This window comes from Oncorhynchus gorbuscha, unplaced genomic scaffold, assembly GCF_021184085.1.
Source record: "Oncorhynchus gorbuscha isolate QuinsamMale2020 ecotype Even-year unplaced genomic scaffold, OgorEven_v1.0 Un_scaffold_602, whole genome shotgun sequence".
Taxonomy (NCBI): domain Eukaryota; kingdom Metazoa; phylum Chordata; class Actinopteri; order Salmoniformes; family Salmonidae; genus Oncorhynchus; species Oncorhynchus gorbuscha.
In genome coordinates this window covers 274,200-300,805 of record NW_025745439.1, presented here as the reverse complement: position 1 = coordinate 300,805, position 26,606 = coordinate 274,200, and the positions used below count along the sequence as shown (strand labels likewise).

Genomic DNA, 26,606 nt, shown 5'->3' with positions numbered 1-26,606 from the left:
AGGGGCTCAGTATCTGAGATGTATTAATGCTAGGCTAATGAAAACAAGGAGGAGCAGAGCCTAACCCCAGTGGAGCAGAGCCTAACCCCAGTGGAGCAGAGCCTAACCCCAGTGGAGCAGAGCCTAACAGTGGAGCAGAGCCCCAGTAACCCCCCCAGAGGAGCAGAGCCTAACCCCAGAGGAGCAGAGCCTAACCCCAGTGGAGCAGAGCCTAACCCCAGAGGAGCAGAGCCTAACCCCAGTGGAGCAGAGCCTAACCCCAGTGGAGCAGAGCCTAACCCCAGTGGAGCAGAGCCTAACCCCAGTGGAGCAGAGCCTAACCCCAGTGGAGCAGAGCAGTGGAGCAGAGCCTAACCCCAGAGGAGCAGAGCCTAACCCCAGAGGAGCAGAGCCTAACCCCAGAGGAGCAGAGCCTAACCCCAGTGGAGCAGAGCCTAACCCCAGTGGAGCAGAGCCTAACCCCAGAGGAGCAGAGCCTAACCCCAGTGGAGCAGAGCCTAACCCCAGAGGAGCAGAGCCTAACCCCAGTGGAGCAGAGCTGTTAGTGGTTTAGATGGACATACTGTACACATACTGTACACAGAGACCTTGATTACAAGCAAGCTTCCAGTCAATGAAAAGGCAGCTAAAAGAGTGTGTGCATGCACAGCTCAATTCTGATTTCTTTTTCCTTACAAATTGGTCTTTTGACCAATCAGATGAGCTCTTAAAAAGATCAGATTTGGCCAGCCTGTGTGTTGCATGTGAATGTGTCCCGTTCCACCCGGTGGCAGTGGATGTTCCCCTGTTGTCACACGTACTGCTGGGGCTGTTTCAGCGGGGCGGCAGCCGAGGCCAGGGTCTTGGCTTTCTCTGTAGCAGTCTTCACTGTGTCCCGGACGCAGGGCTGGCGCTGGGGTGCCTCTCCTGTAGGCAGAAGACGAGAGAGACATGGGGTGAGTGTGTATACAGTAAACTAACCAACTCGGTTCCAAAACTGGTGGTACCATGAATGCAAAATGTGAACATGGAGTGAATGAATACAACTCCACATTACTTCAAGATTTGATATCCTGAGTCTAAAAGTGTGTGTGTGTGTTGGAAAGATCACAAGGCTCAGGTAACAGGACTCTTGTCATGATGAAGAAGCCAGCAGGACTTCTGGTCAGGGGTTTGTTCCTGGGTCAGCATTCTCTCTAACAGTGTGTGGTTTGGTTTTTACTATCCTTGTGGGTACCAGAAGTCCTCACAAGGATAGCAAAACAAGGAACATTTGACAAGTGGGGATATTTTGCCTGTCCCCACAAGGAAAAATACTATTTTAGACTTAGGGGTTAGAGTGAAGGTTAAAATGTTTAGGGAAAATAGGATTTTGATTGGGAATACATTTTAAAACGTGTGTGAAGCAATATCAAATCTTCCATCTATCCATCCACTTATAAAATATTATTTTAGACGTAGGGGTTAGAGTTAAGGTGATCTCTACCATCCTCGGAGGTCTCCTAGTCAACACACTAGCACCGTCACAACAAAGACAAGCAGAGCATTTCTCTTCTTCAGTGTGAGTTGTGAACACGGAGGCCATCCAAATGCTTCTAACAGATACTTTAAACATCTGGAAAATATTTAGACTGTCAGAGGAGCCAATCTTGGAGTGGTTGTTGAGGCTGAGAGATCCTATCTGGAGCGACCAGTAGGGAGGAGGGGGAGAAAGAGACACACACACACTGGATCCAGTCAGACAGGCCAAGAAAGACTAAGATGAAAGTTAGGGGAAGAGAAAGAGAAAGACACTCGGAAAAAGGTGGCAGGTACTCCAGTAAGAGAGATCTAGACAAAAGTGTCTTGGTCGGCGAGTTGGTCAGGCCCACTGAGTCTGGTCAGCCTACAAGAGATGGGGTCAGTGGCAGCATAGTGTGATGTGGCCCAGAGGAACCTTAGCTCAGGGGACAAACTGTACTGGGAACAGGGACAGGGAGAGATGGGACAGAGGGAGGAGGCTACTAGAGTAACTGTACTGGGAACAGGGCCAAGGAGAGGCGACAGAGGCTATAGTAACTGTAATGGGAACAGTGACAAGGAGAGAGGCGACAGAGGGAGGAGGCTACTAGAGTAACTGTACTGGGAACAGTGACAGGGAGAGAGGGGACAGGAGGAATCTATAGTAACTGTACTGGGAACAGGGATGAGAAGACAGTGAGGAGGAAGATGTTCTATGCTAGGCCAGGGTCTGGCTAAGACTTCATAGCACCACATACACTGTTCTACTACAAATAGACAGACAATGGGGGGGAACTATGACAACACACTCTCTCTGCTCTCCCTTTCTCCCTCAGTCTCCCCCTGACTGAACCCAGCCCAGCTGCAGGTCTGGAGCCACTGACCAGAATAACCACAACCCTGGTCCCTTCCCAGGGCCGGCTGCCTTGGCTGACCCCCAGAGCACCCTCTCTCTGGGGGGGATAGAAGGCTTCTGAGGCCTCCACACAAAGCCACATCTTTCCTCTGGGCTCTTTGAGCTCAACCCTGGCTCCCGCTCTCTTTCTCTTCGATTCTCTTCTCTTCTCTGGACGCTGTCGTGAACCTCGCGGCTGGAGATGCAGGCAGGAGGGAAGATTAGTAGCTTGACACAAACGGATGTGTGTGTGTGTGTGTACGCAGTCGCAAACACAAGCAGACACACTGACGCAGCCGGATAGTCTCTAGCGCACACACCAACAGAAATACGTGCAGTCTCACACACTCCGTTATGAATAAAAACCTGTTTGATGTTGGCCAATGACAGCAGGAGGTGGCCCTGGTTGTTTCTACCACACTGTCTGAAATGGCACACCTACTCCCTATTGGCCCTGGTCAAAAGTAGTGCACTACATAGTGGATAGGGTGACGTTCCAGACGCACGTGACTTTGATCAAACCTTCTTGGATATCTGGTATGCTCAGTTATGTATCATTCTTGCTCCGACTCCTTTCACAGTACTGGAGCTACTGTGTATCGGTTCTGGCCGCTCCTGTGGAGGCGGTGGAGCCCAATTAACTGAAAAGTCAGGCACAGTGAGAGGTTGGGTAGGCAGACCGGTGCTAAGATAAAGAGACCCTGTAAAGCTTTAAAAACGCTAGGAACGATCCTCCACTATGTGGGGGAATGATCTGCCAGGGGTTCTGCACCCTGAGGAAATATTATATTCTCCGAGTAAGTTAATTAATAAAAACGCATGAAACTAGAAAATGTCCTTTGTTCATGTCGCCTGAACAGGAAAATTAAATATCACAGAAGTTACAAAAAATCAATTTAGAGTGGAATATTATGTGAATCATAATTACATGATTCACAGCTAAACTACTTTTTTCATGAAAATAAAACCCCCCTTGACATTCATCTCAAGTTAATTCCTTCAGCCTACATGCACATGCATCAACCGGGGCAAAATGATGCACCGAGTCTACAAAACATTAGGAACACCTGCTCTTACCCCTTTTTCCTTCTCAATTTCATGGTATCCAATTGGTAGTTAGTCTTGTCTCATCGCTGCAACTCGGGAGAGGCGAAGGTCGAGAGCCATGCGTCCCCCGAAACACAACCCAACCTAGCCTCACAGCTTCTTGACACAATGCACATCCTACCCGGAAGAGGAAACACCGTACACCTGGTGACCTGGTCAGTGTACGCTGCGCCCGGCCCGACAAGACAAGTCGCTAGTACGCGATGAGACAAGGATACCCCTGCCGGCCCAACCCTCCCTAACCCGGACGACACTGGGCCAATTGTGATGTCACTTGTTAAATCAACTTCAAAATCAGTATAGGTGAAGCCTTGAGACACAGATTGTGTGTGTGCCATTCAGAGAGTAAATAGGAGAGACAAAAGATTGAAGTACCTTTGAACGGATGGTAGTATATGCCAGGTGCACAAGAACTGCAACGCTGCTGGGATTTTCCACTTTTAACAGTTTGCATTGGTGTCAACATGGGCCAGCATCCCTGTGGAATGCTTTCAACACCTTATAGTCCATGATCCGAAACATTGAGGTTGTTCTGAAGGCAAAGGGGTTTGCAACTCAATATTAGGAAGGTGTTCTTAATGTTTTGTACACAGTATTTGCAGCAGCTACAGAACCACAGAAACACAATACAGGATCTAATGCTCTAGAAAAGCTGGTCATGTCTGTCCACATTGATGCCAAAGGGAATCATGACTGTACTGGACTGCATTATTCCTCAACTACTGTGGATACTAGAGATTGTTCTAGAAATGGCTGCCTGGCGGCTACAGCGGCTACAGAAGCTACGACCAGACAGACGAGTGACATCCCCCAGCAAGGGGTTGGGACGAGGGTGTCACAGATCCATGGCTCTGTTGCAATATCCACACAAGTCTTCACCTGTTGTATTCGGCGCACGTGACAAACTTTGATTTGATGCATACCATTTAGGAGGAAGCTATTGTGTCAAATGGTATCTTATGTACTATATAGTGCAGTACACTACTATTGACCAGGGCCCATAAGACTAAAGTAGTGCACTATATAGGGGACAGGGATCAACTTCAGACAGTCTGCACTGGACAAGGGGTATAGTTAGTATGGATATTGGAACGTAGCCATACCGTCACCATAGTGACAGACCCTAGTACTGTACTGACCTCCATAATAAACCTGAGACGTAGTGACAGACCCTAGTACTGTACTGACCACCACAATAAACCTGAGACCTAGTAACAGACCCTAGTACTGTACTGACCACCACAAACCTGAGACCTAGTCCAGCTGTAGTGACAGACCCTAGTACTGTACTGACCACCATAATAAACTCTAGGCCTAGTCCAGCTGTAGTAACAGACCCTAGTACTGTACTGACCCCCATAATAAACCTGAGACCTAGTAACAGACCCTAGTACTGTACTGACCACCACAATAAACCTGAGACCTAGTCCAGCTGTAGTGACAGACACTAGTACTGTACTGACCACCATAATAAACCTGAGACCTAGTAACAGACCCTAGTACTGTACTGACCACCACAAACCTGAGACCTAGTCCAGCTGTAGTGACAGACCCTAGTACTGTACTGACCACCATAATAAACTCTAGGCCTTGTCCAGCTGTAGTAACAGACCCTAGTACTGTACTGACCTCCATAATAAACCTGAGACCTAGTGACAGACACTAGTACTGTACTGACCACCATAATAAACTCTAGGCCTAGCCCAGCTGTAGTGACAGACCCTAGTACTGTACTGACCTCCATAATAAACCTGAGACCTAGTGACAGACCCTAGTACTGTACTGACCCCCATAATAAACCTGAGACCTAGTCCAGCTGTAGTAACAGACCCTAGTACTGTACTGACCTCCATAATAAACCTGAGACCTAGTCCAGCTGTAGTGACAGACCCTAGTACTGTACTGACCTCCATAATAAACCTGAGACCTAGTGACAGACCCTAGTACTGTACTGACCTCCATAATAAACCTGAGACCTAGTGACAGACCCTAGCACTGTACTGACCTCCATAATAAACCATAGACCTAGTCCAGCTGTAGTGACAGACCCTAGTACTGTACTGACCTCCATAATAAACCTGAGACCTAGCCCAGCTGTAGTGACAGACCCTAGTACTGTACTGACCCCCATAATAAACCTGAGACCTAGTCCAGCTGTAGTAACAGACCCTAGTACTGTACTGACCCCATAATAAACCTGAGACCTAGTCCAGCTGTAGTGACAGACCCTAGTACTGTACTGACCCCCATAATAAACCTGAGACCTAGTCCAGCTGTAGTAACAGACCCTAGTACTGTACTGACCCCATAATAAACCTGAGACCTAGTCCAGCTGTAGTAACAGACCCTAGTACTGTACTGACCCCATAATAAACCTGAGACCTAGTCCAGCTGTAGTGACAGACCCTAGTACTGTACTGACCACCATAATAAACCTGAGACCTAGTCCAGCTGTAGTAACAGACCCTAGTACTGTACTGACCCCATAATAAACCTGAGACCTAGTCCAGCTGTAGTAAGACCCTAGTACTGTACTGACCCCATAATAAACCTGAGACCTAGTAACAGACCCTAGTACTGTACTGACCACCATAATAAACCTGAGACCTAGTAACAGACCCTAGTACTGTACTGACCACCACAAACCTGAGACCTAGTCCAGCTGTAGTGACAGACCCTAGTACTGTACTGACCACCATAATAAACTCTAGGCCTAGTCCAGCTATAGTAACTGTAGTAACAGACTGTAATAAACAGACCCCCTAGTACTGTACTGACCCCATAATAAACCTGAGACCTAGTCCCCTAGCTGTACTGACCCCATAATAAACCTGAGACCTAGTCCAGCTGTAGTACCCTAGTACTGTACTGACCCCCATAATAAACCTGAGACCTAGTCCAGCTGTAGTAACAGACCCTAGTACTGTACTGACCACCATAATAAACCTGAGACCTAGTAAGTAACAGACCCTAGTACTGTACTGACCACCAATAAACCTGAGACCTAGTCCAGCTGTAGTGACAGACCCTAGTACTGTACTGACCACCATAATAAACCTGAGACCTAGTAGCTGTAGTAACAGACCCTAGTACTGTACTGACCACCATAATAAACCTGAGACCTAGTCCAGCTGTAGTAACAGACCCTAGTACTGTACTGACCACCATAATAAACCTGAGACCTAGTAAGACCCTAGTACTGTACTGACCCCATAATAAACCTGAGACCTAGTCCAGCTGTAGTAACATACCCTAGTACTGTACTGACCACCATAATAAACCTGAGACCTAGTCCAGACCCTAGTAACACTGACCCCCATAATAAACTGAGACCTAGTCCAGCCATACCCTAGTACTGTATAATATGTACCTGAGACCTAGTCCAGCTGTAGTAACAGACCCTAGTACTGTACTGACCACCATAATAAACCTGAGACCTAGTAAGACCCTAGTACTGTACTGACCCCCATAATAAACCTGAGACCTAGTCCAGCTGTAGTAACATACCCTAGTACTGTACTGACCACCATAATAAACCTGAGACCTAGTGAGACCCTAGTACTGTACTGACCCCCATAATAAACCTGAGACCTAGTCCAGCTGTAGTAACATACCCTAGTACTGTACTGACCCCATAATAAACCTGAGACCTAGTCCAGCTGTAGTAACATACCCTAGACTGTACTGACCACCATAATAAACCTGAGACCTAGTAAGACCCTAGTACTGTAATAAACCTGAGACCAGTCCAGCTGTAAAGATAAGTACTGTACTGACCACCATAATAAACCTGAGACCTAGTCCAGCTGTAGTAACATACCCTAGTACTGTACTGACCACCATAATAAACCTGAGACCTAGTAAGACCCTAGTACTGTACTGACCCCCATAATAAACCTGAGACCTAGTCCAGCTGTAGTAACATACCCTAGTACTGTACTGACCCCATAATAAACCTGAGACCTAGTCCAGCTGTAGTAACAGACCCTAGTACTGTACTGACCACCATAATAAACCTGAGACCTAGTCCAGCTGTAGTGACAGACCCTAGTACTGTACTGACCTCCATAATAAACCTGAGACCTAGTCCAGCTGTAGTAGACCCTAGTACTGTACTGACCTCCATAATAAACCTGAGACCTAGTCCAGCAGACCCTAGTACTGTACTGACCTCCATAATAAACCTGAGACCTAGTCCAGCTGTAGTGACAGACCCTAGTACTGTACTGACCTCCATAATAAACCTGAGACCTAGTCCAGCTGTAGTAAACAGACCCTAGTACTGTACTGACCTCCATAATAAACCTGAGACCTAGTCCAGCTGTAGTGACAGACCCTAGTACTGTACTGACCTCCATAATAAACCTGAGACCTAGTCCAGCTGTAGTGACAGACCCTAGTACTGTACTGACCCCATAATAAACCTGAGACCTAGTCCAGACCCTAGTACTGTACTGACCCCATAATAAACCTGAGACCTAGTCCAGCTGTAGTGACAGACCCTAGTACTGTACTGACCCCCATAATAAACCTGAGACCTAGTCCAGCTGTAGTAACAGACCCTAGTACTGTACTGACCCCATAATAAACCTGAGACCTAGTCCAGCTGTAGTAACAGACCCTAGTACTGTACTGACCCCATAATAAACCTGAGACCTAGTCCAGCTGTAGTAAACCTGAGACAGACCCTAGTACTGTACTGACCACCATAATAAACCTGAGACCTAGTCCAGCTGTAGTAACAGACCCTAGTACTGTACTGACCCCATAATAAACCTGAGACCTAGTCCAGCTGTAGTAAGACCCTAGTACTGTACTGACCCCATAATAAACCTGAGACCTAGTAACAGACCCTAGTACTGTACTGACCACCATAATAAACCTGAGACCTAGTAACAGACCCTAGTACTGTACTGACCACCATAAACCTGAGACCTAGTCCAGCTGTAGTGACAGACCCTAGTACTGTACTGACCACCATAATAAACTCTAGGCCTAGTCCAGCTGTAGTAACAGACCCTAGTACTGTACTGACCTCCATAATAAACCTGAGACCTAGTCCAGCTGTAGTAACAGACCCTAGTACTGTACTGACCCCCATAATAAACCTGAGACCTAGTCCAGCTGTAGTAACATACCCTAGTACTGTACTGACCCCCATAATAAACCTGAGACCTAGTCCAGCTGTAGTAACAGACCCTAGTACTGTACTGACCCCATAATAAACCTGAGACCTAGTCCAGCTGTAGTAACATACCCTAGTACTGTACTGACCACCATAATAAACCTGAGACCTAGTAAGACCCTAGTACTGTACTGACCACCACAATAAACCTGAGACCTAGTCCAGCTGTAGTGACAGACCCTAGTACTGTACTGACCACCATAATAAACCTGAGACCTAGTAAGACCCTAGTACTGTACTGACCCCATAATAAACCTGAGACCTAGTCCAGCTGTAGTAACATACCCTAGTACTGTACTGACCACCATAATAAACCTGAGACCTAGTAAGACCCTAGTACTGTACTGACCCCATAATAAACCTGAGACCTAGTCCAGCTGTAGTAACATACCCTAGTACTGTACTGACCACCATAATAAACCTGAGACCAGCTGTAGTAACATACCCTAGTACTGTACTGACCACCATAATAAACCTGAGACCTAGTCCAAGTAACCCCTAGTACTGTACTGACCCCATAATAAACCTGAGACCTAGTCCAGCTGTAGTAACATACCCTAGTACTGTACTGACCACCATAATAAACCTGAGACCTAGTAAGACCCTAGTACTGTACTGACCACCATAATAAACCTGAGACCTAGTCCAGCTGTAGTAACATACCCTAGTACTGTACTGACCACCATAATAAACCTGAGACCTAGTAAGACCCTAGTACTGTACTGACCCCCATAATAAACCTGAGACCTAGTCCAGCTGTAGTAACAGACCCTAGTACTGTACTGACCCCATAATAAACCTGAGACCTAGTCCAGCTGTAGTAACATACCCTAGTACTGTACTGACCACCATAATAAACCTGAGACCTAGTAAGACCCTAGTACTGTACTGACCCCCATAATAAACCTGAGACCTAGTCCAGCTGTAGTGACAGAACCTAGTACTGTACTGACCACCATAATAAACCTGAGACCTAGTCCAGCTGTAGTGACAGACCCTAGTACTGTACTGACCACCACAATAAACCTGAGACCTAGTCCAGCTGTAGTGACAGACCCTAGTACTGTACTGACCCCCATAATAAACCTGAGACCTAGTCCAGCTGTAGTAAGACCCTAGTACTGTACTGACCCCCATAATAAACCTGAGACCTAGTCCAGCTGTAGTAAGACCCTAGTACTGTACTGACCCCCATAATAAACCTGAGACCTAGTCCAGCTGTAGTAAGACCCTAGTACTGTACTGACCTCCACAATAAACCTGAGACCTAGTCCAGCTGTAGTAAGACCCTAGTACTGTACTGACCACCATAATAAACCTGAGACCTAGTAACAGACCCTAGTACTGTACTGACCACCATAATAAACCTGAGACCTAGTAACAGACCCTAGTACTGTACTGACCCCCATAATAAACCTGAGACCTAGTAACAGACCCTAGTACTGTACTGACCACCATAAACCTGAGACCTAGTGACAGACCCTAGTACTGTACTGACCCCCATAATAAACCTGAGACCTAGTAACAGACCCTAGTACTGTACTGACCACCATAAACCCGAGACCTAGTCCAGCTGTAGTAACAGACCCTAGTACTGTACTGACCACCACAATAAACCTGAGACCTAGTAACAGACCCTAGTACTGTACTGACCACCATAAAAACCTGAGACCTAGTCCAGCTGTAGTAACCTGAGACCCTAGTACTGTACTGACCCCATAATAAACCTGAGACCTAGTCTAGCTGTAGTAAGACCCTAGTACTGTACTGACCACCATAAACCCGAGACCTAGTCCAGCTGTAGTAACAGACCCTAGTACTGTACTGACCACCACAATAAACCTGAGACCTAGTAACAGACCCTAGTACTGTACTGACCACCATAAACCCGAGACCTAGTCCAGCTGTAGTAACAGACCCTAGTACTGTACTGACCACCACAATAAACCTGAGACCTAGTAACAGACCCTAGTACTGTACTGACCACCATAAACCTGAGACCTAGTGACAGACCCTAGTACTGTACTGACCACCATAATAAACCTGAGACCTAGTAACAGACCCTAGTACTGTACTGACCCCCATAATAAACCTGAGACCTAGTCCAGCTGTAGTGACAGACCCTAGTACTGTACTGACCACCATAATAAACCTGAGACCTAGTAACAGACCCTAGTACTGTACTGACCCCATAATAAACCTGAGACCTAGTCCAGCTGTAGTGACAGACCCTAGTACTGTACTGACCACCATAATAAACCTGAGACCTAGTAACAGACCCTAGTACTGTACTGACCCCCATAATAAACCTGAGACAGACCCCCTAGTACTGTACTGACCACCACAATAAACCTGAGACCTAGTCCAGCTGTAGTGACAGACCCTAGTACTGTACTGACCACCACAATAAACCTGAGACCTAGTCCAGCTGTAGTGACAGACCCTAGTACTGTACTGACCTCCATAATAAACCTGAGACCTAGTAACAGACCCTAGTACTGTACTGACCCCCATAATAAACCTGAGACCTAGTCCAGCTGTAGTGACAGACCCTAGTACTGTACTGACCACCATAATAAACCTGAGACCTAGTAACAGACCCTAGTACTGTACTGACCCCCACAATAAACCTGAGACCTAGTCCAGCTGTAGTGACAGACCCTAGTACTGTACTGACCTCCATAATAAACCTGAGACCTAGTGACAGACCCTAGTACTGTACTGACCCCCATAATAAACCTGAGACCTAGTCCAGCTGTAGTGACAGACCCTAGTACTGTACTGACCACCATAATAAACCTGAGACCTAGTAACAGACCCTAGTACTGTACTGACCCCCATAATAAACCTGAGACCTAGTCCAGCTGTAGTAACAGACCCTAGTACTGTACTGACCACCACAATAAACCTGAGACCTAGTCCAGCTGTAGTGACAGACCCTAGTACTGTACTGACCACCACAATAAACCTGAGACCTAGTCCAGCTGTAGTGACAGACCCTAGTACTGTACTGACCACCACAATAAACCTGAGACCTAGTCCAGCTGTAGTAACAGACCCTAGTACTGTACTGACCACCACAATAAACCTGAGACCTAGTCCAGCTGTAGTGACAGACCCTAGTACTGTACTGACCACCATAATAAACCTGAGACCTAGTCCAGCTGTAGTAACAGACCCTAGTACTGTACTGACCACCATAATAAACCTGAGACCTAGTCCAGCTGTAGTGACAGACCCTAGTACTGTACTTACCATCGCAATAAACCTGAGACCTAGTCCAGAGTAGTGACGGCATGATGCACACAGACAGAGGGGACAAAGACACAACAATGGAAATATGTCCTATAGTTTCTTACCAAGAAGACAATGAATGTTCCTGAGTGGCCGAGTTACAGTTTTGACTTAAATCTACGGAGAGACCTGAAAATGGTCAACAACTAATTTGACAGAGCTTGACGATTTTTGAAAAGAATGAGCAAATGTTGCACAATCCATGTGTAGAAAGCTCCTCGTGACTTACCCAGAAAGACTCACAGCTGTAATCGCTGCCAAAAAAGTGCTTCTACAAAATATTGACCTCAGAGTTGTGAAATGCAAACATTTCTAAAAACATGTCTTCACTTTGTCATTATGGGGTATTGTGTGTAAATGGTTGAGGAAAAACTATATATTTAATCCATTTTGAATTGCGTCTGTAACACAACAAAATGTGGAATAAGTCAAGGGGTACTGAACACTTCCTGAAAGCCCTGTGGCATATGGCGCAGTCACGCAACACGTGGGACCAAACACTTGTCTGTGACTATACGGCTTAAGCTAGTCACATGGGATGTTTTCAGCCTCTGAACATAGACAGACAAACAGTTTAATCATTGAATCAACCAGACTCGTTCAATTAGGAGAGTGGGAACTAGTAGGTGTCAATCTTTAGGGAGGGATATCTCCGAGACGAGAAAATGGCCATACTCAAGACATGCAGTAAATCACTAATCATTATCGTCGTATCACTCCACTCGGCGAAGGACTTCGAGAGACGCAATCACGGCCTGATTATCCACAGACTATTGTGTGTTCCACTTCAAGGGGAGAGAGATCTGGCGTCTGCTCACCCAAAGGCATGATGAGTGGGTTAGTGTTGAGAGTTGATTGGTGGGTGGGAGCTGTGATTAAGTTCACAACTTCACTTCATACCACAGCAATCAGCCATGAGGAGACTGACATACTTTTTGGTACTTTGGTGCTTTCCGTCATATTTTCCACATTACACAATCTCCCAAAAATATAACTTTTTCCCTCTAAGAAAAGTTTGCCCATCGCCTCCAACCACATCATAAATCCCAAAAATAAAGTTGTTTGGTTCCCAGCTTGTCCTACTTCAGTACGTACCGTGTAAGTTAGACAGAGCATACTCCAGGCCCTTCATGGCCTTCACCTGGTTGCTCTTGAAGCGGGCCAAGCCAAACTCCTGGGGAGCAGAACAGACGGACATGACAGGAAACGGCAGGGTTTAAATGGGGAGACATGAGAACAGCATGGTACCCCCCCCCTCATTCTTTCTCCCTCCTTTCATCTCTCTTGTTCTCTCTCTTTCCCTTCATCTCAACTTCCTTTCTCTCTCTAGGGGTAGTCAAGGCTAGCCCACACTGCTAATAATAATAATAAGATTTTTCTACCCTTGCGTAGAAAACATTCCTGGTGGAAGATGACCATTTCTTTGTTTTGGCATCTGCAGACACTTTTCCTCTTGTACCATTACTCGACCCTATAAACCCATTCTCGTGTGTGTGTGTGTGTGTGTGTGTGTGTGTGTGTGTGTGTGTGTGTGTGTGTGTGTGTGTGTGAGAGAGAGAGAGAGACAGAATGCCTAGCTTGCTGAGGTGGAAAATACTTATGTGGGCCTCTTAGATTTGCCCGACCAAATATCTGGGTGGAACTTAAGGGAAAATCTGTTTTTCAACTCAGACTGGGCTTTTGTTATAGATGGATTATATACATATGTTCTCATAGGTGTCCAACAACGACCGCAAGCAGATCCTTCAAATTGATTTCCCAGGCTACAAATCCAAATGTACTGCTGCTTTGCAGACTGCTGCTATTCAATATCTGCTCCCATTTAAATGAGTCATGGCTTTGGTGATGAAAAGGGATCGTCTGTCCTGAGGTGAACTGGAGGTGAGGTACTTGAACTATTTTGCTGTAGTGTAGTGGTCCTCTGAGCCTCGTATACTTGGATGTATTCAATAGCCATCAGGCCTGGGTTCAAATAGCATTTGTTATGCATTAAAATAATTTAGCTGCACTTGTTTGAGCCTGATTGGCGCAATGTCACCAATGGAGTAGTCCCAAAACCAAACTCATTCGGCAACCCAGACTGGCTCAATCAAACGCTCAAAGTATTTGAAAGAAAGCAAACACTATGTTCGAAGCAGGTCTGCTTCGAACATTACTCTAGTCCTGGATGTACACTATCCATACAGGGAGACAGGACTGTCCTATAGTGGCCTGTCCTATAGCTGCTCTGGGGCTGGCCTGTCCTATAGCTGCTCTGGGGCTGGCCTGTCCTATAGCTGCTCTGGGGCTGGCCTGTCCTATAGCTGCTCTGGGGCTGGCCTGTCCTATAGCTGCTCTGGGGCTGGCCTGTCCTATAGCTGCTCTGGGGCTGGCCTGTCCTATAGCTGCTCTGGGGCTGGCCTGTCCTATAGCTGCTCTGGGGCTGGCCTGTCCTATAGCTGCTCTGGGGCTGGCCTGTCCTATAGCTGCTCTGGGGCTGGCCTGTCCTATAGCTGCTCTGGGGCTGGCCTGTCCTATAGCTGCTCTGGGGCTGGCCTGTCCTATAGCTGCTCTGGGGCTGGCCTGTCCTATAGCTGCTCTGGGGCTGGCCTGTCCTATAGCTGCTCTGGGGCTGGCCTGTCCTATAGCTGCTCTGGGGTTGTGGTATCTTCTCTTGTGCTGGTCTGTACTACATCGGTGCTGTACCTGGATAGGTCTGGAGAAGCCGTAGACTCCAGAAGAGATCCAGGCCTCTCGTCTGAGCAGTGTGAAGGCAGGCCGGTCCTCTGACTCCTGGAACACGCAGCGCTCCTCCACAGTCTAGGAAAGAAAGGAGGAAGGGATGGGGGAGAAAGGGTTGTTAACCAGGTGGTGTTGGTTTGCTGCCCTCAACTATAGGGCACAATGCAAAAAGAAGCAAACAACTTCAATGCAAAATGAATGAAGAACAAGTTATCAATTCCACTTCATTTTGAGGAACTGGTTGCATGCGATAATAACATACTGTTTTGGAAGAATCTGACATTTTGTTCCGAAATATGATCTTGTAGGTAATTACAAATTTGTTCCATCTGTCTAGTGATATGAGTCATCCCCTCCTTCAGCTGCCGTCTACTGGAATCAAAACAAGACAGCGCTCGCTAGCACGCCGCCACAACGCTTTGCATTAACTAGACGGCGGGCATAATCTGGTGGGGTGTGAGTGGGTGGGTGTTCCTTATGGTGCTCCTCTTTGCTCATCCATCAAGTTGACAGCACCATATCTTGTTAGATAGACGTCAAGTGTTGGCGATCTTGAGACGAACACAAAGTGGGAAGGGGATGGACAAAGTGTTGGTTGAATCATAAAAAGGTCTGTGTATGATTGTAGTGTAGGTCTAGTTGATATTGACTAGGTATGGTGAGATAAAATGTCTCATTCAGTCTCTCACATTAAAGCCTTGTTCTATTGCTAACCGTAGAATGGAGTGAACTCTGACCCTCGTAGAGACTTGAGATGTAAACCATGAGATATCCACCCACCCGGCTGACTCAAAGTAGATTACACAACTTCATCTCTTTCTCATCCAACAAACCAGGTCCCTGAGAAACAGAAAACCACCAACAATACATTTCACGTCTGTGTCTCTTTAGTCAAGGGCTTACCAGTCTGAACCAATATCCAGCCAGACTGCGGAAATGTTGCAATTTTTTTTATAGGAAATGTCACAAATTATATACAATGGAAAACGTTGTGGGTATCAGCATGAAGGAATTTCTCTGGGAAACAGTATATTCATTGTGCTGTAGGCTTGGAGACAGTCGGTTGCTAGAGAAAACAAACAAGCGCAACCAGTAAACAAGCCAGTCTCTCGGGGGGGCGGGGCAACGCAGAGGGCACTTTCTTGTCAATGTCTAGGGTCTTGTGGCTGTAATATAGGTCAACCACTGGAGGTCATGAAGGGACAGATACCAAACTAGCCTAAACCATTGACAAAAAATATATTTCATTCCATAACTAAAGATGTGCAATAATAACACTATTTGGACAGCAGTTTTCATGTAGACATGCATATCAAAGTCTCTGTTCAATAGTAGGTTGTGTGCTAATACGTAGATACATTCTTATCTTAGTCAATACTAATAGTGTCAGTGTTCCCTTTTTTTTTTTGAGGCGGTGCGCCGCTGCTAGATGCGGTAGGGGAAACACAGCGTGTTCCTCTGTCTGGTGGTGGTGCTGATACCATCTCCTAAAGACAGAACACAGATTTGTAACAAATACAAGACACTACATGGTGCTGAGTCAGTGTACTGTAAAGGGACATGAGCGTCCACCAACCTAGTAAAACAGAGAAACCTGCACGTACTAACAAACACATACATGAACTTCATGTGACTGGCATGAGTGTCAAACCCACACGTTTGGTGTTACAAGCACCATTCTCCAACCACTAAGCTGTGGGAACCAGTATCCCTGGGTTCCAAATCAACACCTAGCCCCTACTCACTTCTTGGTGTAGGGGCTAGGGGTCGACTCAGAACGGAGCATGTGTCGGGGTGTACCTCACCATTAACGTAGTGTGATTGAGGTTCCAGGTGTACGTGGTGAGGCTCTTGGTGACTGGGTCGACGACGGAGTCCTCTACGATGTAGACGGAGCGTGATAGGTTGGAGGGGAAGAGGAACTCGGCCCAGCGAGGCATTCGATTGGTCTTGGTGAGCAGGCGTCTGGAGAGAAGCCGCTGGTCCGCCGTCACCTCACGGAGAACCACGTCCTCCGTGAGAACATGGGTGCTGATGCACGGGAACACACAATGTTTGCGGTATCAGTTGGTCCAATTACTAGTTGTTCAGACAACATAACATATTTTCACAACACTTAACATACTCCAAACACATTTTTTACATTGGCAGTACTTCTGCATTTAACCTGCGAAATAGTTGCAGATTTGTACATTTCAAGTACTTGTATTTGATTATTAGCAATCGAATACAAACCTTGAATCAAGTAGTCAAATAAAAGGAAAGGTTGGGTTAAATGCAGAGCAGAAATTAACAATACAAAACTAAATGAAGCCACTGACTGACTAAGTCACTTCCTTCTGATCTGACAAAGCTTGGCATCACTTCTCCACTGTGGTCATTCTCAGTTCTCCATCTTAATAAACTCTTCTCACTGTTGTTTTTTCTAAACGTGTGTAACAGCGTCAGACACCATCGTCTCATTGTGATTGATAGGAGGGCAATTCCACAGTAATATAATGATGCTGAGACTCTGATTTTTTCACTTTAGAATGTATACCAAACAAAAAACAATGACTGCAAAGTTAAACAAACTGTACAACTCTATGCATAAGGACTACTTGTAACAATGTCCACTGAACATTATACAAAAACACATTTGGTTGAACAGTGCAGATGCACAGTTTGGCCATAGAATGACGGTTGGTGCCGTTTGTGCAGATTCACATTCACAGCTGATAGTAGGAGAAAGCAGACTGGTTTTCCATGGGTCTGGAGTTTGTTACTCAATGGAAAATAGGCATATCCCTTCTCTCTCCTACTAGATGCGCATCTCACCAAGTCATTGAGGCATCCGCCATAAAAAGGTCAGCGCGAGGTCCTGTACCTGAATGGGTTGGGATACCTCTGCCAGAAGGCAGAGACAACATGGTCCCACGTGGTCCTGATGTCTACATCGTTAGAGAAGTACTTGACCATTCTCCCCCTGCCTGCCGATGGGCAGGCTGTTGGTCTGAACACGGACTTCTTCGGATTGTCCTGTCTGTGATAACTATGCTGGGTGCACTGATGTTACTGACTCCATCCACACCTGACGCACACACTGAACCCTGGCGAGGAAGAGAGGTGGAGGGAGGGAGAGAGGGGTATTTCAGGATAACAGGTATAATGGGACAGACCTTTATCTCAGCTACATGTAGCTCTGATAACATCAGATACTGTTTGTGTTCAAAACAGAACCAAAAAGATATGTTGCCCTGCTCTAGGTTTGTAGCTACTACTGGCTAGCTACAGCCCTCTGTGGTTATTATGTGCAGCTTCAATCATTTTAGTCATTTAACAGACACTTATGCAGTGCGACTTACTTGAGAAATTAGGGCTAAGTGCCTTGCTCAAGGGCACATCGGCAGATTATTCACCTAGTCGGCTCATGGATTCGAACCAGTGACCTTTCAGTTACTGACCCAATGCGCTTAAACATTAGGCTACCTGCTGCCGGTCCCACAAAATGGGATGTACTGTGTAAAAGTAGCTAGCTTAGTATCTCCTGACAGCTGGGTCAAATACACACAGGTATCATATGAACTTAGAGCAGTACACCGTTCGTTCGCTTTACTAGACCTGTCACAGATTCAGTCACATACTGTACAAGGGGAGAAGGAACATTGCTCAGGTTGCATGGGAAATAACGTGACCCCCTGCAACATGTGACAGTTGTGACGTTAGATGACGATTAGCACAAGGTCTTCACTAGTTACCACAACTACAAAGTCATAATTATCACTAAACCCCTGTTCCTGTGCCTGTTCCTACAAATTATCTCCTTAAAATCTAAGCTTTACCCTAAACTTAACTACACTGCTAACCTTATGACTAACCTTAATTTAAAGACCAAAAATCACATTTTTGCTTTCATTAATTTTTACGAACTAGACCATTTTGACTTTGTGGCTATGGTAACTAGTGACAACCATCAAACTGCTCATTCAATCGAAAAAGCATACCGGTTTTGAAAATAATCTTGTTCTATTAATACCTAGCTACATTGCCAAAAACATAACTCCCGTTCCCTTTACAATGTACTTGTCTGGATTGAGCGTGCTGGTCTTTGTGGAACATGTCACATTGACTGATCGTGCTATTATGCAACCTAGCTGGCAAAAACACTAAATTCATGCACGATTATGAAGGCTAGATAAATTATTAGCTAGCTAGCTAGTAATTCGCTACTATACGGGTTTGTCTAGTTTACTGACATAATTTTAGCAGTTTCACATGTTGAAATGTAACGTTAGCTATCGTTTTGTTACGTGTTAACATGAGCAGCTTAGCTAGTTAGCTAATTCCTCAAAATACAGATTATATCAAGTTATCAAACTGTACTGAACTATGGCAAGTATTTACTGTTCACATACCTGATATACTATCGCAGCATTTATGGGGATTTTCAGTGCACCAATAGTTAGATTTCCTCCGTCAAGTTCCCTATTTTGATAGTTAGCGTAACAGCAGTCGTCATTGAATCGGAAGTTGTCTAGTCCAAAAATGGCATGTGTAGTATCCAACAATGCACCGCTTTAATCATGAATATTCATGAAAGGACTATACAACACTCTTCTTCTATTGGACTTCATTGGTGAAAATCACGCCGATGAAGATACATTGTCATGATGTATACTTTTTTTTAAACAGGAATATCTTTCGTTATTTGTCTGTTCTTGGAGATGTTTACATTTTGAAATAATGTAAGGTAATAACTCTCATCCAAACTGTTAATAATTTGTTTTTAGTAGCCTCTACAGTACATTGGCAGTGGTATATCCCTTTCTAGTGGTCTCTGTAACAGGTTTGTAATGTGCAGATTGAACTATTTGCATGATTCACGTCGATGTGTGCATCATCTGGGCAGATGTAATCACAAAAACGTTTCATCATTTCTTTATTTAGTAACTATACCATAAACACACCAATGCATTAAATGGATTTTGCTGAATAAGATATGCAATAGATACTTGATCATTAAGACAAAAATATATAAAATAGTGCAAAATGTAAATGTCCATTTAGAGAAATATCTTAATGCCCATTTAGATTAGATATTTATTCAATATGAAAGAAAAATCCAAAATAAATAGGGAACATACAGTTCATTCATGAAACAAATACTGCAAATGTCTTTCTTATGTTACCTGCTTCAACATTAGTACTGCAGTATTATTTACCTGTAAGATAAACAGGCTTACTATTCATGTCCCAGGTACACCGAAATAGATGTAGTAGTTTACGAGTTCCAGTAATAGGGTTTCCCCAGTATGCTTCAGTATCCACACTTAGACCACAGTCTCTACGCCCCACATAAAATCTCTGGGTTTGGTGTAGCAGTAACCGGGTCCGTACGGAGAGAAGTCTCCCTCGTAGTACACCACGTTGCTGCTGAGGCACACGATGCACCTTACTACTATAGGCCCCACAGTGACTGTCCATAGAGTAGGACTTACTATCATAGATACTGTAGTTAGAGACACCTGCCATGGCCATCAAGGCACTAGCTGGGTAGCGTCACACCTCATCATGGTTGTGGTTCACTTTATTGATCAGATGACCAGATTCCTTCACTGTTGTAATGGCAATGGATACAGAGTCTGCTCCAGCCCCAGATCTATACCCAGTCTCAGTCCTCTTGTCCCCATCAGGCTCCTCTGAGTCTCTGGCCACCCTGGAAGACTCTTTGGTTCTAGGCATCTGCTTCCTCCTCCTACACATGCGACAGAGGCAGTTGAGACATTGGTGCCGGGTGGGGAACTTGGTGCAGCCGTCGGTTCTGTTAGCCAGAATGATAGCCACCAGCCCTGGGAGGCAGATGGCAGGTCCAATGGCGATGAGAGGGATCCCGCCCAGTGTCTCTCCCTTCATGCCTGACATGGTGAACATGAAGCCGAAGAACAGTAATGGGCTGCTGATGGCCACCATCCCTGTGCGGGGGTTCATGTCATCGACCCTCATGGTGTCCAGCCCTCCACGTCACTGAGTTCGCTCACTTTGAGACGGTACACTCCTCACAGTCCTCTTGTAACACTGTATTCCAGAGTCTAACCCTAACCCACACACAAGATGGGATATGTCGGGCGCATGCAATCTGTCGATCACTCAAATGGCATTGAGTGTCTAATTAACACACTTTTCAACCAGGCATGTCATGCCTTCAGCTCTCTTTCTTAGCTATTACACAGCACTAGTTTGTGTTGTACTTACATTCTCCACTTCATAACAAATGGTGGAAGGCAACTGCCATATTCACAGAAGTATAAACTTTCCCCTGTCAAAACGTCAATTGCAGTTTTCCTTTGCAATCACTTGAACTACTCAGAAAATAGTCACTTTTGAATTAGTAGAAAAACCTCTATCAAACATGAATTATATTCATACTTTATGAATGATTCATTCAATGGAAAGGCTGGGTGTAGTTGGTCTGTGCTGCATCGCCTGATGAAGTCTGTCTAGATATAACAGTCTAGGGAGGTTGAAGATGGACACGTACCCTTTAGAACAGGATCTGACTTACTAGAGGTGGAATGAAAGTCATCCCGAACACTTCCATCTGCTCTGTGGTTCTAGCCAAGAGACACAGTGTGCCTTACCCAAACCACAAACAAATATATAGAGAACAAGATCAGCTCTCTGGGTCTAACCTTGGTCCAACAGATGACGATACCTCCTATGAACCTAATTTTGGACTTTGATTTAAATTGCTTCGGGGTGTGTCCTGGCCCCCATTTCAAGGGAAGATGTTTTGACATGGGTCAAGCTTCTACTAGTGAGAGAGGAAGACGCCAATTACCCCAGTGCAGTCTGATGCATATGGGGGAGTCGGAGATGCTCCTTCAATGGTCTCGTATTTGAGTGATACATGATAGGAGGGCGGTAGCAAAACCAGCCCCTTGCTGTAAATCAAAACTGGGTGTGTCCCTTTGCTTGTGCATGGGGAGTCATCCTTGGGGTACCAAATGTTTTGGAAAAATACACGGAAAGGGTCATGGGTTCATTGTTTTCATGCAACTAAAGAGAGCCTGGTTTGATTGCCACTGTAATGTTTTCTTTATAATGTTTTACTCTGAAGTCAATGGCACTCATCGGGGCGAGTGCCAACTTCCTGCAAGGAACGGAACACTTGGGTTAGGTTGCACCACAGCCACTTGATTAGTGTGTGGTTTAGATAGAAGCTGCAGGTTGGATTACTGTACACTTGGTGGCCCCAGAATTCCGCCTGATATAAGTCTACATTGTGCAAATCCTCATGGACTCTGATGAAAGGCTTATCAGTTTACTAAACTATCTCTGCAGATGACACTGTTAATGATGCATCATTTGGGGCCTGTGTCATTTAAATGACTCTGGTTTGAAAACAATTCCCAATGCATTTCATAGACAGGACTGGTGCATATCTTTCGTTGGATGATGCCAATTCTTATGATATTTTACTAAAATAAATCACTATTGATTTATTCTTGGGCGCGTTCTGTACACATGTAAAGCCGTCACAGCGTATCTGATTTGGAGTAGATCTTATTTCAATCGGATCCAACTGCAAAGACAACACACATCAGTTTCAATGGGGAAAAGTCCACTTGAAACAGAGTTTACGTCAAGCCTTTATGTCCTCTGTACTTGGAATATATAAGCCTATATATTCCAATATATATAAGCCTGTATATAAGCCTATGGTCAGTTGGAAATAAATTCATAATTCTAATAAGAAAAGAGAGACATTTCAGGTGGACATGTCAGTGGTTTTATTTGATGAGTGACATAAAACATCCGTATTTTATATATTTTTCATGTCTTGAGTATTTCGACACTGTCCGTCATCAGAAAGCAATCATGTTGTTTTACAACCCAGTACGGGGAATGGAGGGAACACTCAACTATATATTTGGCTGTAGTACTACTGTCAGGAGAGCACACTATTTCTGTTCATTGATTTATGTATTGATGGCAACTTACACACTGGTTGACCTACTCTGTTACACTCTGCATCACATACGGATGAATGATTTTGTGGATGTGTTGATAAAGTCCACTATATTTCAGAAGACATTGATATAGTTTGCTTAACAAATTGATGATCAAGACAGTTGACTATACTGTATCACTAACTATTGATAATATATCACATTATAACTAGTCCTTATATAACCCATATTATGTACAAATGTCAAACATTTCAGCTTGTATTTTAAGTGTAATGACTAATGATTGAAAAAGCCCTCTGAAGCAATAATGTTTGATGATAGCTAAGGTTTCACGCCTCACCAGTCTATACTGGGCACAGATTAGATTACAGTTTGTCCTAGCCACTGTGCTTCTACATCTGCATTGTTTGCTCTTTGGGGTTTTAGGCTGGGTATCTGTAAGCACTTTGTGACAACTGCTGGTGTAAAAAGGGCTTTATAAAATACAATTTATTGAGGACTTGCTTATGCCCTCGGGACAGTGGTAGAATGGTCATATGGTGACAACAGTTTATAATGCTGCAACCGCATCCAAACAGAACTCATTATCATTCAATGTTTATGACATCTTAATAGTAATTCACAAAGACATTTACCATTATAGTAAAAAGCATCTGGATACATAATACAGAGTTTCCTTAATTTTGGATGAATGTAAAAAATGTAGTAAGCAATTGTGTGTAGCATATTATGCACAATGATCAGTGATCATGAAAAATCCCTATTTTGTTTCCTCCTCCAGTCCCGTAGATGTCCCTCACACACTCAGCCAAGGGGGAAATGTGTAGTTACCGTTGTCGTTGACTGTTTTCTTCTTCATGAGTTTTGGCTGTGCACTCCATGGCGGCGTCCTCCATGGTGTCATTGTAGTGAGGTTGAATATCAAGAAAATAAGAACTAGCCCGTCTTAATCATGACTGGTTACACAGCAGACGAAAAGCTCCGCGTAGAGCAGATTTCCAACCTCAGGAGGAAATGGCTGAAGGACCAAGAGCTCAGTCCCAGAGAGCCCGTGCTGCCAAAGACAGCCCCCGGGCCGGTGGCAAAATTCTGGGCTGGCTTTCTGGAACCTAAGACCCTATGGAGGCTTTACGTGAGTTCATCATTTTGGCCATTTCATTGTACTATATCAACGAACAACACTGTGTGAATTGGATTAGAATGACTAACTAGCTAGTATTTGTGATAGCTACGTGCTATGTTTTTGTTTTGAGACGTCGGAGTTACTGTTTACTAGCTAGCCTAGCCAGTTGCATGGGTCGTCACTAGTTACCATAGCCACATTGACTAGTATTCTCATGCTTGGTGTGATGCCAGTCTCCTGTGCCACTGCCAACCTGAATGTAACATAGCTACTGGCATGTTGCTAACGAGTAGTTGTACCGAAAAAGTGCATCAACTGTTGTCAGCAAGAAACTAACAACACCTGTTAACATTTGTGACACACGTCTCCTTTGTGTTGCTCTCTTTCCAGACCTATAAAGTCTACACTGGTGGAGTCTTCGCCTTGACCCGGTTGCTGATCCCTGCCTGGGTTGTGCATTATTATGTGAAGTACCATGTTGCCGTAAGTTCAATCAATTCAACACTAACAATTATATTGTCTTTTCATTCATGTAGTAATGTTGTTGTTGAAAACCTGTTCCTGGAGTGTAAGAGGATTTTGGCCCAACCAGACACCACCTGGATTCTTCCAACCACCTCACAGGCCTAATTGGTTCCATTTAAAACACCTGGCCTCCCAGCTCTAAATCAGACATGAAATGCCAGGCTGTGTCACTCAAATCAACATTGCTAATGCTTTCCCTTGACCTACTGCCTAGACAGACAGGTCTTGAGACCTAATGGTCAAGAAGACTGATAATGTGTTTGACCTTGGATGTTAATTGTTCTCTGATTTATGAAATGTTATTATGCAGTAGTGGATTGCAGTTTTTAGCCCTGTGTTGTTGGTGTTCATTCACTATACCTGCTCTATTGAAAGTTGTATCATGCATGTGTCATAGAAGAGTCTTCAATTCAATCTAAAACATTGACCTGACCTGCTTGTGTGTTTGTCACAGAAAAAGCCCTATGGCATCGTGGAGCTGAAGCCCAGACTGTTCCCTGTAAGTACATCTCATGTGTTGTTATAGGAACACGATTAAGCCTAGTCCTGGATGAAAAAGCACATACAATGAAGAATCTCCATTGTAAGTGCTTTTTAGTCCAGACTACGATTGATCTGTCTGTGAACTGGCTCTTAGTCTTACAGTAGATTCACTGCCCACTGGGCAAAAACAGGTTGAAACATACATTGTTTCCATGTCATTTCAACTGAAAAAATGCAAATGTCAACATGGGAAAAATGTTTTTGCAAAAGTAATTAACGCAAGGGAATTTAGTATTTTTTTCACCCAACTTTTAACCTAAATGACTGGGTGACATTTTTGGTTGATTTCACATTAAATTCATATTAGTTGACAACTCAACCAAATGTAAATCAAAAGTAGATGTTGAACTGCCATCTGTACCCAGTGGGTGGGCAGAAGGGTTGGGTTAAATACGGACGACACATTTCAGTTGAACAACTGACTAGGTATCTCCCTTTCCTTTTGTATTGATGATTGGACAAGATGGCGCCGACAGAGGGTCGCCTCACTTCTAGTCCTTAGGAAACTTTGCCGTGTTTTGTTTTTTATGTATTATTTCTTACTTTGTTAGCCCAGAAAATCTTAGTGTTATTACATACAGTCGGGAAGAACTACTGGATATCAGACTTAGATGTGTGTGTATTAGGTTTTGTTGTGGAATTGTTTGATTTCTTGTTAGATATTGCTGCATTGTCGGAACTAGAAGCACAAGCATTTTGCTACATTTGCAGTAACATCTGCTAACCATGTGTATATGTGACCAATAAAATGTGATTTATTGCTTATAGATTTATTAACAGATGCATGTGACACAATGGTGCAGTTTACAGTAAAGAACTGAATTGCGGTGTAGCTTATATATAAACTGCACTGTAATTGTGGCCTACTATGGTAACAAAAAAATAATGTATTTTAGCAGATGCTTTTATCCAAAGCGACTTAGTCATGCGTGCATACATTTTACATATGGGCAATCCTGGGAATTGAACCCACTACCCTGGTGTTACAATAGTCATGCTCTACCATCTGAGCTACAACGGACCATAAAAACCCTGGATTCCCAGACAGCTTTCCTAGATCTTGTAATGAAAGAGTAGGGACATCTCGCAACTGACTCTTTCATTATCTGTTAATTTTCCCTGTCTGTGTTCAGGGCGACACCATCTTGGAGACGGGAGAGGTTGTTCCAGACCTCCCAAAGAGCCATGGTCACCACTGAAGAAGACATAGTTGAAAGAATTACACAATGTCTTTTTGTCCCTGCCCTGTTGTAAAAACTTTATGTATATGTCATTAAATAATATTTACAATACTAATACATGTCAGAGAAGTATATTTGGACAAGAATAAGGGGGAAAGAGTGCTGATTTATTTGAGTAATTCAGATCCTGTGTTTCAATCAAAATGTATTAGTCACATTTGCCAAATACAATGGGTACAGTGAAATTCTTACTTACGAGCCCTTAACCAACAATGCAGTTTAAAAAAAAATACAGATAAGAATAAGAAATTAAAGTAACAAGTAATTAAAGAACAGCAATAAAATAAAAATAGCGAGACTATATACAGGGGGGTACCAGTACAGAGTCAATGTGTGGTGGCACTGGTTAGTTGAGGTAATATGTACATGTAGGTAGAGTTATTAAAGTGTCTATGCATAAATGATAACAACAGAGTAGCAGTGGTGTAAAAGGGGGGGGGGGGTCAATACAAAAAGTCTGGGTAGCCATATTTGATGTTTGTATATTATGGATGGCTATGGTTTATTAGTACACTACTGCCGTCTATGTCCAGATTAGGTTGCT

The 26,606-nt window shown here is 44.4% G+C and overlaps 2 protein-coding genes across 2 annotated transcripts; one reads left to right on the top strand and one right to left on the bottom strand.

The window, feature by feature from the left end:
* Positions 1 to 342: 342 nt before the first annotated feature.
* LOC124019038 (PRELI domain-containing protein 1, mitochondrial-like) lies at positions 343 to 19,217 on the bottom strand. The gene is made up of 6 exons (XM_046334394.1): positions 19,076 to 19,217; positions 17,548 to 17,770; positions 16,487 to 16,712; positions 14,646 to 14,759; positions 13,056 to 13,134; positions 343 to 906 (listed from the first exon to the last, which is right to left on the bottom strand). The coding sequence occupies exons 2-6, from the start codon at positions 17,637 to 17,639 to the stop codon at positions 791 to 793; spliced, it is 627 nt and encodes a 208-aa protein (XP_046190350.1). The 5' UTR covers positions 17,640 to 17,770; positions 19,076 to 19,217; the 3' UTR covers positions 343 to 790.
* A 4,260-nt stretch (positions 19,218 to 23,477) lies between these two features.
* On the top strand, positions 23,478 to 26,117 carry ndufb6 (NADH:ubiquinone oxidoreductase subunit B). Its single transcript, XM_046334393.1, has 4 exons — positions 23,478 to 23,762; positions 24,144 to 24,236; positions 24,733 to 24,777; positions 25,955 to 26,117. The coding sequence occupies exons 1-4, from the start codon at positions 23,583 to 23,585 to the stop codon at positions 26,018 to 26,020; spliced, it is 384 nt and encodes a 127-aa protein (XP_046190349.1). The 5' UTR covers positions 23,478 to 23,582; the 3' UTR covers positions 26,021 to 26,117.
* The last annotated feature ends 489 nt before the right edge of the window (positions 26,118 to 26,606 follow it).